The 12,766-nt window shown below is 35.1% G+C and overlaps 1 protein-coding gene across 2 annotated transcripts; it reads left to right on the top strand.

The window, feature by feature from the left end:
• Window positions 1-10,171: 10,171 nt before the first annotated feature.
• Window positions 10,172-12,031, top strand: LOC114164130 (dof zinc finger protein 1-like). Of its 2 annotated transcripts, none has more exons than XM_028048664.1 (2): window positions 10,172-10,387; window positions 10,928-12,031. In XM_028048664.1, exons 1-2 carry the CDS (start codon window positions 10,364-10,366, stop codon window positions 11,741-11,743), a joined length of 840 nt encoding a protein of 279 aa, XP_027904465.1. In that variant the 5' UTR covers window positions 10,172-10,363; the 3' UTR covers window positions 11,744-12,031. The 2 variants fall into 2 exon arrangements, with proteins under 2 accessions (XP_027904465.1, XP_027904466.1); XM_028048665.1 differs by lacking the exon at window positions 10,172-10,387 and adding an exon at window positions 10,397-10,856.
• Window positions 12,032-12,766: the final 735 nt, after the last annotated feature.

Here is a 12,766-nt window from a genome sequence, read left to right as displayed (position 1 = left end):
AGCACGATATTCAGATTCAGTACTAGAGCGGGCAACAACAATCTGCTTTTTGCTACGCCAAGAGATAAGAGAAGTTCCCAAGAAGAAACAATAACCTGTGGTAGAGCGACGATCTGTGGGATCGCCTGCCCAATCGGCATCAAAGTATCCAGATAAGACCAAAGATGAATTAGCAGCGAAATGTAAACCATGAAACATAGTTCCCTTAATGTAACGAAGAATCCGAAGAACTGCAGAAAAGTGAGATGATCGAGGTGCAGACATAAATTGACTGACAACATGAACAACATATGCAATGTCAGGTCGAGTAACAGTAAGGTAAACAAGGCTGCCAACGAGTTGCCGATACAAAGTGGGGTCATCAATGGGAGTTCCATCAAGTGGAGTAAGCTTACAATTTACTTCCAAAGGGGTAGATTCAGTTTTGCTATCAGTGATACCGGCTCGAGAAAGTAAGTCAGAAGCATACTTGGCTTGGGAGAGGTAATAGCCTTCAGAATTGTGAGATACTTCAAGACCCAAAAAATAGCTAAGAAGACCAAGATCTTTCATTTCAAAATGTTGACGGAGATAACTTTGTAATGCGGAAATGCCAGAGTCATCGTCTCCAGTTATTATCATATCATCAACATAAAGCAAAAGAATTACAACACCTTTGTCAATTCTTCGAATAAAGAATGCAAAGTCATGGGGACTAGAAAGAAAGCCAAATTTTATAAGAGTGGAACTAAATTTGGCATACCAAGCCCGTGGGGCCTGTTTTAAACCATATAGGGTTCGTCGAAGCTTACAAACCTTGTGAGGTGAATGAAAACCAGGAGGAGGATGCATATAGATTTCTTCCATTAAATCTCCATGAAGGAAGGCATTTTTGACATCCATTTGATAAAGTTTCCATTTTTGAACCGCAGCAATAGCTAAGAGACTACGAACAGAGGTGACACGGGCTACTAGGGCAAACGTCTCTTCATAGTCTATTCCATATTCTTGAGTATACCCCTTTGCTACTAAGCGAGCTTTATAACGCTCAATAGTACCATCAGAACGAGTTTTGATCTTATAAACCCACTTGCAACCAACATGAGTCTTGTTAGGAGGAAGATCGACTAAATCCCAAGTATGTGTTTTCTCTAAAGCATGAATTTCTTCGTTCATAGCTTGTTGCCAAAGGGGGTCAGTACTTGCCTCACGATAAGATGAAGGCTCATGGATTGTTGCAATAGTAGAATAACAATGATAATCAGTAAGATAATGAGGAAGTTCTCTTACCCGGGTGGAACGACGAGGTGTATCAGCAGGTGCTGGTGCATAATCAACAAGTCAGACAGGTTCAACAGGAACGAGTGTGGGGGATTAGTATTGAGTACATCAGAAGTACCTGTATCAGAACCTAGAAACAACTCAATGGAGGAATCAGTGAAAAATAAAGACTCAGAGGTGACAGAGTTATGAAACTTGGAGAGAGAAGAGAACGTGGTATTTTCCCAAAAAGTGACATGACGAGAGATGCGCAATTTGTTGGAAACGGGATCCCAACACTGATAGCCTTTATGTTCAATGCCATAACCAAGAAAACAACATAGACGAGCACGAGGTTCTAATTTTGTATGCTCAGAAGGATTTAAAAGAACAAAACAAGCACAACCAAAAGGCCAAAGAAGTGAATAATTAGGAGACTTACCAAATAGTCTTTCAAAAGGAGAGAGATTTTGAAGAACCAAGGTAGGAAGTCTATTAATATTGTAGACAACATTAAGAGCAGCTTTCCCCCAGAATTTTTCTGGACACGAGGCAGAGATCAAAAGAGCACGGACAAAATCAAGAATATGACGATGTTTACGCTATGCTCGACCATTCTGTTGAGAGGTGTGAGGACAAGAGCGTTGAACAACAATGCCTTGTTGACTAAGAAATTGAAGTAAGGAGGAATCTTTATATTCCATTGCATTATCTGTGCGAAGAGTTTTAATATGACAAGAAAATTGAGTTTTAATCATATTTGCAAAGGTAATATAGATTTGAGATAACTCAGATCGACGCTTCAGAAAATAGATCCATGTAAATCGAGAGTAATCATCAACAAATAAGACAAAATAACGAAAACCATTTATTGAAGGAATAGGGGAAGGACCCCAAATGTCAGAATGAATTAAACTAAAAGGATTTTCGGAAATAGAATCACTATTGGTAAAAGATAGAGCTGGTTGTTTTGAAAGTTTACAATGCAAACAATCAAATGACTCAAATTTGGTAGTTCCTAACAATCCACGAGAAATTAAAGGCTGAATTTTGCTAGCGGAGGCATGACCAAGCCGAAGATGCCATTGGTGAGTGGAAGAGTGGATGGTAGCAGCAGACACATATTTGGAAGGAAGATGAAGAGATTGTAGCTCAAATAACCACCCCACCCTGCGACCCGCCCCAAGAATTTGTCTCGTTTGTGGATCCTGTACCTGAACACCAAAGGAAGAGAAAATAACATTTAGTCCTTGCTCACACAACTGACCAACAGAGATAAGATTGAGGGTTAAGTGTGGAATATAGTAAGTGTCTGGAAGACTTAGGTTGGAGGTTGACACATGACCAGTGTGAGTGATATGCATGTGAGTGCCATTTGTCGTGTGGATTGATGGTAGGGAAGAAATAGGTGTAGCAAAAGACAAAGATTTAATTGTATTGGTCATATGATTACAACAAGCAGAGTCAAAAAACCAAGAAGAAGTACCCGAGGTAGTAGACATCGCAATAGAGGTATTGGAAGAGATAACATGTTTGAATAGTGCCTCAAGATCACCCATGGTGAGGGCCTTAGAACCCTCAGTGGCTGCAGTAGTGATGGAGGAGGATCTAGTCCTCGAGGTAGACTTAGATTTGGAGAATCCACCCTTTGGTCTTGGAGGTCGTGTTGGACAGTGCTCAAGAATATGGCCAAGGTTATGGCAATATTTGCATTCTACAGTTGGACAATTAGAAAAGGTATGACCACTGTGATTGCAATTCTTACATACTTGGGTGCCAAATTTCTGTTGTAAGGATTGAGTAGTGGCAAGAGCGATATCAAATTGGGGTCTTTTATCCAGATTGAGGCGAGTTTCTTCAAAAATAATCTCCTGAATGGCAGCTTCCAATGATGGCAGTGGGTGTCGATGCAATAGAGAGGCACGAACAACTTCATATTCTGGGCGAAGAGCCATAAGGACTTGAATGAGATGAAGATGATCTTCACTAATTTTGGCCTGAGATATTTGATTCCAAAGTGGGTGGACTTGAGCAAGAAAATCATTGACAAATTGACCAGATTCTTGCTTCAGACTGAGAAGCATAGTCCACAACTGATAATAGTGAGCAAGTCTAGTGGTCCGATATCTATTAGCCAAGAAATCCCAAATTTCTTTTGCAGAATCGTAATCAGCAAATTGAACATGGATGGCTGGGACAGAAGTATTGCGGAACCAAGTGATGATTTGATGGTTTTTACTATCCCAATCTTCAAGACGATCTGCAAATTTGTCTTCAGGTTCATCTGCTGCTATGATTGGTTGAGTGATATCTCCGGTGACAATACGCCATAGTTTACGCCTTATAAGGAAGCTTTTCATTCGTTGAACCCAAAGGTTGTAGTTGGATCCACTCAAGATAGTTGCAATGGTGACAACGCGCAATCGAAAATGCCGTTGCGGAGAAACAGCGAAGAGATGTAACGAAGTCGAGGACTACATGGTTTCCGATGGTGACCGACTTTACGTTTGGTGACCCGTGGTGGCCACAAGTACTACCACCAAACGGCGACGTCGCAGCAGTTTGTTGCTCCGAACAACAATGCAGAGGACGCTCCAAAAAGAGTTGTTGAAGCTGAGGAGGCTGAAGCAAACAAGGTCGCTGATGTGGATGACGGGAAGAAGAAAGGTGGGCAATGAGCACCTTACGGAGAAGCTAGGAAGCGAAACAGAGAAGAGCCGCCATGGGCTCTTAAAAAAAAAACCCTAAAACTAGGCTCTGTATACCATGTGAAAGAAGATGCAAAACATATAGAAAGAAATATTATGTTTATTATTGTATATTATTCAGTGATATATGTATCACTTATATACAGTAGTCCAATACTTAATTATGGAGAAAATACAACAATATCTCCTATAATTAAGCTAAGGAGATCTGATAATATTCTATCTATTATGCCATCATAATATTATGCTAATATTACACTAACAATATAATCTGGAAGGGAATGTGGATAGCAATTATTTGAGCCATTTTGAATTCATCGAAACAGGGTGATCTTTAGAAATGTAAAGATAGGTACAGAAGAAGTATTTTGTACAGCTTAGTTGAACACATGGTTATGGATAAAATATAAACTACCTAATGTAACATTGTCATACTCTGATTGGTATCTAAACTCGGTGCAAAGCTTAAAATTAATACGAAAATGTTCTTGAAGTTAAATGTTGTAAAAGAAAAAGGTAAGGTAGAGAATCATACACATCATTTAAAAATGGTGAAGAAACTACTAGGTTGTGAGTTGAACTAAATATGACTTTACTTCGGAAAACATACATGACTTATGTAAAAATTTTGCAGGTTATAGAGTGGACATGATAGAAGAGTGAGGACTACTACAAGGAATAAAAAAGTAACCATATTTAAGTATACCTTACTAAATATGTTTTCACATGCAAATGCTTATTAATATATGATTTTTTGAATTTGTTGAGTTAATACCAATTTAAATAGTCTAATGGTAAGATTTTCTACATCAATTATGCATGTCTTATTACGATATAAGTGAACCTTTATGGTAAAATATACGTGCAACTTTTTTTATACGTGTTGGAATACCTATATATTCTATTGTGTTTATAAATAGTTATACTTTACCGATAAAAAAACATAAATTTTAATTTAATGATATATATATATATATATATATATATATATATATTACTCAGTTCTAATATTTTATTTGTTTTCTTGTGTTATAAATCCAAAAGTTTGGATATCAGATATTAATTACATTTATTTTTAATAAAGCACTAAAATGGCTTTTAAAATAATTGTAAAAGCAGGAGTTTAAATTTTATACTATTTTTCTATACTTTTACTTTTTAAAGTATCAAAATGAATTTATATATTTGAAAGTAACAATAAAAAGAATAGTTCAGAAAAGGCACAGAATATCGAAAAGCAGGCCTGTACATGCATGATTATTGTTTGTTGTTGGGTCTTTGGTATGGCGTTTGAGAAAGATGTAAGAACCACCAGTGGATTGATCTGACGGTGAGGGAAGATTGTGAGTGCAGAAGCGATGGTATGAACGGTGGTGCAAAGACCACATGTGAATGAAGTGACCGAAGCTGAGACCCAGACAGAGAGATATTGCGATTCAGATTGTAACATCAGCCACACGTTTCACAACCACTCACACGTGTCTTCTTTCCTCTTCCCGGAGCTCAACTCAACCCTGTCCCTCGAACTTCACGCCGCCGCCGCCGCCGCCGATCCGTATTCATCTCATCTCCCACATCGATGCTTCTTCTATTGTGCTGTCCCATTTATGCAGGTCTCTCTCAAGTTAATGCGTTCTACGAGTTCTCTTTTATTTTCTTATCATACAAAAATCATATTCAATCTCACGTCACCCTTTTGTTTGCGTCACAAAAATATACCAGTAACTTTGCCACAATAATAAAGTTTTATAAATTTCTAAATATTTCTTTTTTATCTATTTCATCTACCTCTTCTTCTTTTTTTCCTTTTCCCACTTTCTCTCTAAGGTTCTATTTAGATAATTAGATAATGCGAAAAGAAAATGTAAGAAGACATAAAATAGAAAAGGTTGTATAATGGATTGAATCCTATCCGTAAAACTTTTATGTAAAATGTTATATAATTAATTGTGACTAATTATATGTAATTTGGGAAGCAACATGGTTAATCAAATCATGTAGTCCTTTATGCATCCAACTAACCATCATAGGTACTTCAAATTAATGACTAGCACAAAAACATTTTAGACAAAGGTAGAAAGCCTCAAATGACTTTCTTCATATGGGCAAACAATACTCCAATTTCACTTTGAGGTTTTATTTTTATAAAAAGAGAGTAATAATTTTTTTAAAATTAATGTAAAAAGAGTGAGAAGTGAAATTAAAAATATATTTTTGTGAAAGATTTAATCAATGTAATAAAGTATAATAATAATAATTTGATAAACAAATTAATGGAGGTGTCCTTGTAACAAATTACCAACGTGTTCTCGTGTTAAAGAAATTGTAAAAAAAAAAAAAAAAATCTTGTATTGATTGTGAAATGTAAAATAAGAAATATTATGCCATCGATAAACTTGGGTTGAAATTTTATATTCATAGGGTTTGAAACAAATTTTTTTCAACAATATCAAGTTTTAAAAGAGTTATTTAACTTTGTAACTTATTAGTAAGTGCATAAAATCATTTGTAATACAACCGAATGGGGTTATCGTATCCATAATGATTTAGCAACATATTGGTAGTTTGTTTTTAGGTTTTTGTATTTGAAAAATATTGATAGTAATATATATTATATAGATTGAGTGGAGTAGAGATTATGAGTGGATTTCATCTCAACCTCTTCACGACACCACTATTGATCTTGTTTATGTACTTATATGCAAATACTTTATTATCTCAGGAGTTCCCTTTCAATGTAACTCTAGGTCTAGTCCTGACACCTAGAGCATATGATCATCAAACTTTAGTATGATTCCTCAGTGTCTGCTTGATGAAAGCACTTGCATTAAGATCAAGACTCTATAATCAGCTAGAGCCTTAGATTTATTTCTAGCATCTAAAAGTAGAAAGAGAATTAGTTGGACCACAACTTGGAACCAATTCCCGCTCAATCCCAAGCTACTAAGATATGACGAGTAATAAGTTAATCCAAAAACAAGCACAAACTAACTCACAAGCAGATTGAATGGAAACATGGATAAATATCCAAGAAGTAGAAGTACAAAGAATAAGAATTGATTACATCCAACCTCACAAGAGAGTTTATCTACACATAGAATATTGCAATGCAATCCCAACAACATCTAGACATAAGATTTACTATAAAAGCATCTCTCTCGAGTCCTACAACATTCTGTCTTATTGTCTCTACATCTTTCTCTCCTAGAATGTGTCTTCACTCCATGCCTAAAATGAGGACATGAGGTATGTATTTATAAACTGTTTAGAGCGGTGCTCAACTCCAACTTTGACGCTTGAGCCGCAAAGGTTTTATTTCAAACCTTATTATAAATCCTTCCATATTGCCTTTGTTAGGGGTTAAGCCGCATATTTGGGGCTCAAATTATAAAAGTTACATTCCAGATCTTTCTAAAGGTGGATGTTTGAGGTTTCCTCCTCATAAAAGTACTTTTATGGCCCATGCCTCATGTTCTTATGCTTAAGCTCCTAACATAAATTCTCTCGGAAGGAGTCTTCATGACTTAGTCTCAAGTTTAGTGCTTGAGGTTTCCCTTTGCAATGGATTTGCTTCAGGGAAAACCTTAGTTTTAACGCTCAGATGCATCAGCCACATTTTGCTCAGGATTGAATGATTTTCATCTAATTTCTTTGTTTTTCCACTTTAACTTTGTTATGATCCTTAAAACTGCAAAACAAATTCAAAATAAGATAAACGCTAAAATTATCTTAGAATTCACTTAATTTAGACACTTATCGGTCATCTCCTTATTAAATTTTTAAGAAAATTATTGCAAATATAGTATTTACTAATAATGTAATTATTTTTACTATACTAAAAATGGAATGTCTCAATAATTATTATACTAATTACTCACTCTTTACAATATTACATAGTTTTGTTTTAAATTTTTCTTACATTTTATAATATTATATAATTTTAAATCTTTAATAATAATACATACATATTTAAGCATGTTAATTAAGTTCTCATCTAATACATATGACTAACCGATGATAAATAGTGTATAATATACTAGTTTTAATAATTATATGTGATCTTTTATGTTGTGTTCTCTTTGGGTAGATTTTTTTTTCCATAAGAACTGTGAGGGTGCGAATTTGTAGTTTTCGTTCGTGTTCGTTTTCAACAATTTCAGGGTGAGACAATGAGTGAATTTACGAGATGCATCATTTTTCCAATTTCGCTTTAGGAGGGGGATTTGAGGGTGAGATATGAGGTTTTAACATGTTATCCTCGTTCAAATCACATTGATTGAGTACATTATTGAGCTTTGGAGTGTTGGGAATCGATTATGGGTGAGATGAAACCAATTCTGTAACTTGACAAAGGAAAAGGGAATCAATTTTGGATTGGGTGAAACTAATTCCATGTTATTGGTTGTTTAGGGGATCAGTTTTCATGTGTTTGAGAATGAGAAGAATCAATTCTAGTTACGTCGGAAACCGATTCCCATGGGTTATATATATATATATATATATATATATATATATATATATATATATATATATATTAATTTTAACTTAAAAGATAAAGTAATAATCTTATATTTAATCTATTAAAATTTTATTTTTTATCTCTCACATGAATTATATTACTCACAAACCTCACTCCAAATCGAGGCACTTTCATCTCTAAATCCTTTAAAAAGATACATAAAAACTTTACCTTGAAATCCTGCCAAATACGTTAACTCATTATTCATCAAATCCAACTTTATAAAAGAGTTTAATTAATTACTAACGAATACTTTTTTCTCATGTATATAATATTTATACTTTATAAGAAGTAATTTCATTTGAGTTTGGTTTGTTAAGGCAAGTTATTTCCTTTTTATTAAAAAAAAAACTTGCACATGTTATCATTAAATTAAACACTTAGTAAAAAAAAGAAATTCCATATACTAACACACTCTTTAGTTTAATGGAAAAAAAATAAAAATAAGCGGAGGGATAAATTCGAAATGTTAATTAAAAGAAGTTGTATTTTATTTTATTTTATTTTATTAAAAAAATAATAATGTGTGGTTTTTTCATATTCTTTTTCTTATCCTAACTAATAATAATAATAATATTTGTTCTCTTGATAACATAGAAAAGTTATGTACTTTTTATAATTTTTTTATTGAGTTTTGTAATGAACCTTCTCTGAATACTTTCACGGAAATAATAAGTCCATGCCAAACTTGTTTTTATTTTTTATTTTTTGTCAAATATATTTATGATTGACCTATTTAGAGTAAGAATACTTTAGTATCACAAAATAGTTTATGAATACTATGTTTTGCATAAACGTGGGTTATATATTATATCAATGAAAAAATGACTAATAGTTTGAATGTAATAATACTAAATGTCACTACACCATTTTATAGATTAAGATGATTTTTATTTGGAAGGATTGAAATCTCCCTGTGTATGGTATTAGGCATAACAATTTTGTTGGCCATAATGATATAATAAGGCACTTCATATAACATTACATAGGTACTTTGGGCAGGCTCACGTTAACTACTTACTTACTTTTCCACCATCTATCACTATATAAGGTATTATATGTCATGTCATATACGCATTCAAAAAATATTATTCATTTTTTATACTCACATTGTTTATGGCAGTCATCTTCATTGCCAGAAGCAACCACTATGTTCAGGCCTATTAAAATCCTCTCTAACTCAATCTCACTATTATTTAAGATATTAAATATAACATTTCTTCTATTTTTCGTAACATGAAATTGAAATCCAAATAAAAGTGAAATTTGTATATGATTATAAAGATTAGAGGAGAAATTGATATTTTTTTTGTTTTTTGCATGATGAGAAAGGAATAGGTTGAGGAATCAGGCGCGGTCATAAAAGTATATATGAAGTTATCAACCGACTAATTCTTCTTCTGTGCTTTTACAAAAGGACATTGCTGAAGAATATTGTTGACTTATGTAACATACTTTCTCCGTAAGCTTACATGCCATGTACACAAATTTCTCGTACGTGTCATCATATATCACATACAGTGATTAAATATAAGAAAAATTATATTTTTCACAAGCTTCGTCGTGGAGTCTAAAATGGGTATAGAAAAGAAGGAGAGAGCGAAAAATACAGTGAGTGGGGTAGTAAGAAAGGGAGAAAGAGATAAGAAAAATTGGAGGAAAATGAAGAAGTGATTAAAAAAAAAAGTTGTGAATGGAAAAGGTTTCGAAAGACAATGCTACCCTTTCATGTGTAATACTAATATAGCTAGCTAGTTGGCCAACACATGGATGGAACCACCACTACATCCCAATTCTGAAAGCTTTACACGCTTTTAACACTCTCTAGAAAAGTGGTGTTCTTTTCTTTCTCTCAGGACTCCTAGCTTTTCCTTTTTCCCATTCTCTTCTTAAATCCATGGACACAGCTCAGTGGGCACAGGTACACAGAACTACTTTTTTCTGTTTTCTTTCCATATAATCATGAAAATCTCTGCTGGGGTTGTGATTTTCAACCATAATTTAGATTATTAAGTTTTGGGTTTGGGAAATTATTTTGATTATATTGTGAGTTCTGAGGGGGGGAAGTTAAGTTTCACTTTATCCCCAACTTTTTCTCTGATGTTCAGCTCAACCCTCCACTAAATTCAATTTTTGTTGCTGTCTTTTTAAGATCTTTCCCTCGTTTATTTTTATCTGCTATTGAAAGTACTGCACCTTTCTTTTTCCCATTTTTTTTCCTTTCCACCATCTGATAAAGGATAAAGGACCCAAGAAAAAGTTAACATATTTGTTTGTATCATAGCACTGCTGTTGTAATCCCTCCAAGTGTTTGTAATAAAAACACCTTCTTTGCGTACCTGTCTTGTTTGTTTCCTTCATAGATAGACTCTCCTTTTTCCTCCGCAAAGGTTTTGAATTCAGTTATGGCCTTTTGCTGTCCTTTTGATTTTATTGTTTTGAAATTTGGATATTTTTTCAGGGTATTGGAGTGGTTAAACCTATGGAAGGTTCAAAGCCTCCTCCTATGTTGGAGAGAAGGGCGAGGCCCCAGAAGGATCAAGCTTTGAACTGCCCAAGGTGCAATTCCACCAACACCAAATTCTGCTACTACAATAACTATAGCCTCTCACAGCCAAGGTACTTTTGCAAAACATGTAGAAGGTATTGGACCGAGGGTGGTTCTCTCAGAAACGTTCCTGTGGGTGGTGGCTCTAGGAAGAACAAGAGATCAACCCCATCAGCTCCATCACCGGCATCAGCACCAACATCAAAGAAGCTTCCTGATCTCACACCACCAAATTTCCCTCAATCTGCTTCTCAGGACCCTAAGATCCACCAAGGCCAAGACCTTAACTTGGCATACCCTCCAGCCGAGGACTACAACACTGTGTCTAAGTTCATCGAGGTTCCTTACAGCACGGAATTAGACAAGGGTAGTCTTCAAAACGCCACTTCCTCATCAACACCGTCTCAGTTGTCTGCCATGGAGCTTCTCAAGACTGGGATTGCTTCCTCCAGGGGTTTAAACTCCTTCATGCCAATGTATAATTCAACTGGGTTTCCTTTGCCAGACTTCAAGCCACCACCTGGCCTTAACTTCAGTCTAGAGGGGTTTGAAAATGGTTACGGGGGTCTTCAGGGAATTCAAGAGGGTCCTACTGGTGCAAGGATCTTGTTTCCTGTGGAGGATTTGAAGCAGCAGGTTCCAACCACCAATGAGTTCGATCAGCAGAATAGGAGTCAAGGGGATTCATCTGGGTATTGGAATGGCATGTTAGGTGGAGGATCGTGGTAGATATTTAGAGAAGAAAAAAAAAAAAAAAGAGAAAGAACAAGGGTTGCTGTTTTAGCCTTTTTTTTTTTCTTCTTTTCTTTTCTTAATGGGGGGAGTGTGGTTGTGTTTGGAGTGATCAGAACCACTAACAAAATAGGGTACATGGCTGCTGTTTCGCTTCTTTTTAATCCATTTCAATTTTTGGTCTTCTTTTCCTTTCCCTAGTAGTCCCACTTTTTTGATTGTTGGCTTTGGTCCCAAAGAATGTGGCTGTATTTTGAAGCTACCTTGCATTTTTATTTAGGTTAAGCATCAGGAGTATTCAGTGGATAGATATAACCTACATCATAATCAAAAACTACACATTTTTCATTTTTGGCTTTCCCGTGAGAATAACGCTTATTCTTGGGGGTTTTTACCAGGATCTTCGCGCACGGTTTGCTGCTACCACAGCAAGGAAAAGGATTCCCATCAATACAATTGTCAGGTACCAAGAGAGTTTGGTCGGTCATGCACAACCTTCAAATTTAATGCTCCTATTTAACCATCACTGATTTTGCTTAACAAGGATACTTAGCAACCACATAGCACAAAATAACTAGTTTTTAGCGTTTATATTTGTAAATCTTAACCTGGTATTTGGGGTGATTAATATATAGTCCTGAAACATAAAGTGAGTTGGAATGATGGCTGTCAAATCCTTTACAGCAAAAGTGGTCTAACTCTCTCTTTTCCTCTCTCTTTTCCTTTCTTTTTGCTTGCCAACCGATCAGAAGTGTCAGATCTTAACAGTACCGCTTGGTATTTCAGATTCTTCCATCCCTTCAGCTTTCACCCAGCAACCAAATAAAATCTATAACATGACAGTAATAATACATTGGTACGATCCATGTATTAATTCTACTCATCTAACCACCTTTATTAATAATATATAATAATAACAATAATAACACATTATCAAACTGCACTTTAACCTTTTACAAAACCTTGCAACATATATAGTTTCTTTTCTTTCTCCCATGTCTTAAGCCGAATGCAACCTAG

The sequence above is a fragment of the Vigna unguiculata genome, chromosome 9 (assembly GCF_004118075.2).
Source record: "Vigna unguiculata cultivar IT97K-499-35 chromosome 9, ASM411807v1, whole genome shotgun sequence".
NCBI classification, from domain to species: Eukaryota; Viridiplantae; Streptophyta; class Magnoliopsida; order Fabales; family Fabaceae; genus Vigna; species Vigna unguiculata.
Note: the sequence above shows the minus strand (reverse complement) of the source record. Positions and strands in the feature narration are given on the sequence as shown.

Coding starts and splice junctions, on each gene's coding strand:
- LOC114164130 (XM_028048664.1), top strand. CDS start 10,364: ATGGACACAGCTCAGTGGGCACAG. Junction 10,388..10,927: donor ACACAGCTCAGTGGGCACAG/GTACACAGAACT, acceptor ATATTTTTTCAG/GGTATTGGAGTGGTTAAACC.